At 38.5% G+C, this 5224-nt stretch overlaps 2 protein-coding genes across 4 annotated transcripts in view; one reads left to right on the top strand and one right to left on the bottom strand.

Annotated features, from left to right (window-relative positions):
* LOC107694787 (striatin-3-like) overlaps positions 1-4134 on the bottom strand; it is a 31287-nt gene extending 27153 nt beyond the window's left edge. The window contains exon 1 of the mRNA XM_016494482.1: positions 3577-4134. Within this exon, the coding sequence (XP_016349968.1) occupies positions 3577-4113 (537 nt within the window). The 5' untranslated portion in view covers positions 4114-4134. The remainder of the gene's footprint in view (positions 1-3576) is intronic.
* The window catches only part of LOC107694810 (AP-4 complex subunit sigma-1-like), a 4730-nt gene continuing 2225 nt past the window's right edge, over positions 2720-5224 (top strand). The window contains exons 1-2 of one of the 3 annotated variants that reach the window (XM_016494506.1): positions 2720-3208; positions 4996-5154. In XM_016494506.1, coding sequence (XP_016349992.1) covers positions 5017-5154 — 138 coding nt within the window. In that variant the 5' untranslated portion in view covers positions 2720-3208; positions 4996-5016. Of the gene's footprint in view, positions 3209-4991; positions 5155-5224 lie in introns of all 3 variants that reach the window. The other 2 variants (XM_016494501.1, XM_016494497.1) reach the window with 2 other exon arrangements.

Raw genomic sequence — 5224 nt, forward strand, 5'->3', positions numbered from 1 at the left:
TTGTTAAAATGTGCTGGAGATGTTCAAAAAGTACCGACACATAAATCACTTCACCAAGTTTTATATTTAAAAATCAACAAACAACAAATAAAATTACTTTTTGTTTGCATAATCACTAAAACAATAACATTACCAATGATGTTCGGATTTTAAATGACAACTTGACTGACAACAGTTTAATAGCATGTTGAAATATCTAATGTAATTGTCAAAATGATAATTGATTAATAAATTATATGTATTTTATCTGCTCCATAAATAATGCTAGATAACTTATCTGAATTGTTTAAATGTGTAGAATCCACATAAGCCTGTTTCTCATCAACGGGTCAAAATTTACAGCAGGGCATGCAAATTCTGTCCGTTTTTGGCCAGACAGAAACTGCACACAGGCTGAATGTAAATATAAGTCTCTGTAAATCCACTCGCTGACAGCAGGTGGCGCTGACGGAAAAACTGAATTAGAGCGGTTTCTCGTAACCTCTGTGGACAAAGCAGTATTGCGATTAAGAACACTTCCTTTAGGTATTACATGGAGCGAAGATGAAAACAAAATGCAATCGAATCGTTTCTGAAGACAGTCAGAACCTTCAGAGGTACATTCATATAATTAATTAATTCATATATTCATTTATATAATTCCCTTAGCACTCTGTTAAAACCTCCCAGCTTTTCCGCCCTGTTTTCACTCAAAACAAAACTACCCTGCGTGCTGTGCGCATGTGAGACTGTTACTTAAAACTGTGCTTTATGCTGGACAGTATTTATTTATCTTGATTTGTTCAAACCGCGGTAATCTAATACGGTTTTAATGATAATTAAAATATGAAACGTAATACTAACCGTCGGGAATTTTATCATGATTTATCGTCAAACCAGTAATCGTTACATCCCTAATTCCAGTGCTGTTATTGCTAACTAAAACTGAAAGTACAACTATTAAAAATATTTTTGTTCATTCCAATAAAGAAAAAAAAATAAAATATAAATATTAGATGGAAACCTTTATTTAAAAACTTCAACAATAGAAATGTTGCCAACTACCTGAAATAAAATAAGTTTAAACTGAAGTATTACATTTACAACTAAAACTAAAAATAAAGCTAAACAGAAAAAAACACATAACAAAACTACAAAAATAACAAAACAAACAAAAATAAACTAAAATGAAAACTGAAAATATAAAGTAAAAGGCAATTCAAAATGTTAATAAATACAATAAGGATATGTAAATATTACTAAAATAGCACTGCTTTATTAAACTGCTGAATAGAAGCTAAAAATGCTGTTGAATACCTGTGACTGAGTAAGTGTGACTGAATTGTTTGGCAATCATTTTGATTTCAGTTAGAACTTGTCAGATGTTAACATATGAAGGAGATGATGGCAGAGATGTATAGACATTCATGAAAGTTACAATGTGACAAATATAAAACCTGCACTTGACAATCTCTAACGGCTGGAGAGCCATGACTCTGAAGATGGTGCTACCATGACCTACAAACCCTGAGCTAACCCAGATAACACAAATCAGGCCCTTTCCCCATGTGACTGCTCAGGACAGCTCTGCTAGCAGCTATGCCTACGAGGCCCAACAAAATGACAAGAACAGTTTCACATCAATTAGAGCCAGACATTGTCAAAGCAGAACTAAACAACTATCCCATTACGATAACATTAGCTATGTCTCCTACATATACACAAGATGCTAAATGCATGGAAGAGCTCCCGATAATGGACACAAACATCTGCATGTAAGGCTGGAGAATCAAAATATTCATATTTAATAACGATTCATGATTCGATACGGTTTAACTTTCAGAATTAATTTGTTTGTGGTATGTTGTTCAGTGTGCGTCTGATGATTAGGTGGCAAGTGAACATCTGAAACATGGAATGCGGAGCAGATAAACAAGACCAACCCTTTTTCTGAGAAAACCTGGATGGTATGAGTGTGGGAGAGTACAAGCTGACTTCCTCTGAATAATGAAAAGTGCCCATTAAGTTTGAGCTGGGAGTCATCCTGAAAGTATGTCACTAAACAAGTCTGTACAGGGGTGGTGAAAACTCCTCGGCCTCCAAAGGGAAGACTGGCTGTTTACATAACACAACGTCCTGCCCCAGGCCTTCCAGCTCCTTTCCTCATTCACAAAAGCTAAACTGCCACTCTCAGCTCTAGTAGGCTTTAAAAATATGACAGCTACACCCATTAATACAGGTAACACTTCAAGTAATAGTTTACCCAAAAACAGTAGTGTTGCAATGTATAAAACACAGCTCACACAAAATAAAAATGTAAACTAAGCAGCTGTCTGTTTGTCATGTGGAGATATTTTTCGAAATTTCTTCTTTTATGTCCCACAGAAGTACGTATGTCGGTCATACAGGTTTGGAAACACATGCGGATGACAATTTTCATCTTTGAGTACACTATTCCTTTAAGAACAAGTTATTGCAGCTGTTAAAGGTATGGCTGTCAAAACAACCTGCATACACAAAACTGGTCAAATGGTTTTTGTCACACATAAAGTCAGTCATACTGGTTTGGTAAAAACATCAGGGTGAATAAATAAATATTGATGGTGAAATATATTTGCCGATACATTCAGCTATTTAAATAAGGTGAATGATTAATCAGAAACATGCTAATCAGAAGGGGCACAAAACTAGCGAGACTATCCGCTCACAACACTCTTGAAGGGATATTTCACCCAAAACTGAACATCAAGTCATCACTTACTCGCCCTCATGCTGTTCCCAGCCTGTATAACTTTCTTATGTGAAGTATAAATGAAGATGTTGGTCAAAATGTTAGCAACTCGCAGTCTCGGTCTCCATTCGCTTGCATTGCATCTCTTCCCACAGAATGAACGTGAATGGTGACTGTCGCTGTCATTCTGCCTAACATCTTTTTCCAGTGAACTCTCAGGTTAATCAGAAAGAAACGGCTTCGTTTACTTTTTATCGTTTTAAAAGAACGGATATAGTGTGTCACAAAAACACTGTGTATTTACAGTGGGGTGTGAAAGTGAGCGCTAGTAGGAAGGATCAATAAAAGAAGCGACCCATACGGACGCCATATTGACCAAAACAAAATGGCAGAACAAGAGAATAGTTGACAAAGTCTGCTGGCTTTCATTGACAGATGCCTTCTCGTGACACGATTAATCCGCAACAACGACTATTAGATCTGCACCTGTGCTCGAGGGTAAGACAATCTGACTCGATCGTACCGAGTGTCGCGTAATATCGTTAATACAGCGATGTCATATTAGCTTAGCTTAGCTCAGCCCATCCACAACTACGAGCGACGCAACGCACTAGATCGCTGTATTAAAATGTAAGCATACTAAATGTCATGTCACGCATACTTGGAGTGCAGACAGATTCGTTTATTATAATGGAAGGGTGTAAGTTTAGCATAAATGGGGCGGACAGGAAGCTTGCGAGATCTGTAGTAAATTGCTTAGTAAATCAACGTTAAGTCTTCAATTAAAGCAGCCAATCTGATGGCGATCAATGTCCCGACTTGGGGTTTCTAACTAGTGTGTCAGCAAATCCACGGGTCTGCTGTACCTGGAGCTCGGCCCTCTCCACTTCCCAGTGCGCCCTTTCCATCTCGAAACGGGCCCATTCGTGCTGGATGTAGTGTAAAATCCCCGGGATAGTGTACTGCTGGGGCCTGGGCATCTCGTCTTGCTGTTGCTGAACCATAGGCGCTCCTCCAGAGCTGGCGATTTGGGGATTAATGCTGTTGTTGCCCTGCTGCGGTGCGGGCTGCTGCTGTCTCTGGGCGGCCATTCCTCCTCCGCCGGGCTGTTCATCCATGTTTAAAAATAGGAAAGTCCTGCTAGAAGTCGCCGATTGTTTCCCCTCAGCCCTCCCTTCTTTACCGTTCGTGTAGCGATGCGACGTCGCCCTGCCCCCCCACGAAATAGGCTGGCACCCGAGCGGCTGTTGTGGATTTCGTGTCAGCGCACGGATTTGCCGGCCGCCATTAGTCCAATCCCTGGCTGTGAGTCTCCTACTGCGGGGGTGTGTGAGTGAGGGAGGACTGGCGCGCGCGCTGCATGATGGGACGCGTTCACCCAACCCTGCGCTGTCTCGAGTCATCCGAATACAGACTGACGGGCGGACACTGCGCATGCGATATTAAAATATGGTCTTGAAAATTAGATATACATATGTAACGTAGTGCGGACGTAATATCAAATATCAAATAGCTTCAACTGATATGATGAGATTTATTACTTTTCTTTTCATAATTTAAAGGTGTGCTCTGTATTGTTTATTTCAAATATTTTTTCCTACAAAAATTAACAGCACGTTTGAAAAAAATATTCCAATGATGTACACAAAGGTGAAAAAAAAAAATCTACCGTTAAACATTTTACAGTAGTAACAATAATTGTGGTAACTGATATTTTGGTGAAAACTATTGGTTATAAAGAAATGTATGTATTTTATTTATCAGTTTACAAATAACAACTGTGATAATTTTATTTACTATTGGCGTAATTTCTATTTTTTTATATATAAAAATGTGGCATTGACAATAGCAATATATATAGTAGGGCAGATTAAAAAAAAATCCCCCTTTTCTATTCATAATTTAAAGGTACACTTGTCTTTTGCTCATTTCTAATATTTCACACTCTTTCAAAATAAAAATAATTAAAGTATTTAACAACCACTGTGAGAAATATTCAAATAAAAATGAAAAAAAAAAAGCTGTATTTTTCTACATGGAGCAGGTCGCCCCCTCATGGACGCTGCCATGTTGACGTCAAATGACCAGCTCTGTCAAACAATTCACTTAGCAGTAATAATTTTACTGTAGTAAGAATAATTGTGGTAACTGTGGTATTTTGGTGAAAATTATTATTTACCAAAAATAATTTTATTAAATCAGTTTACAAATAACTGCGCTATTTTTTTTTTACCCTTCCAGTTGTTTGCTGACATAATGACGTAATTTCTCCTTCTTTCTAGCGGTGGCCACTCTTCTGAATTACTATGATCAAGTTCCTACTTATGGTCAACAAACAGGGGCAGACTCGCCTATCCAAGTATTATGAACAAGTGGAGCTTGGGAAGAGAGCAGCTCTGGAAGCTGATGTGGTCAGGGGATGCCTCGCGCGGAGGAAGGAAGAGGTCAGTCACGTTTCCCAAATTAATGGTTAACCACACTGCGTGTATCACTGGCCATTGTTTGCAGTGCACA

Source organism: Sinocyclocheilus anshuiensis, unplaced genomic scaffold, assembly GCF_001515605.1.
Source record: "Sinocyclocheilus anshuiensis isolate Anshui unplaced genomic scaffold, SAMN03320099.WGS_v1.1 scaffold942, whole genome shotgun sequence".
Taxonomy (NCBI): Eukaryota; Metazoa; Chordata; class Actinopteri; order Cypriniformes; family Cyprinidae; genus Sinocyclocheilus; species Sinocyclocheilus anshuiensis.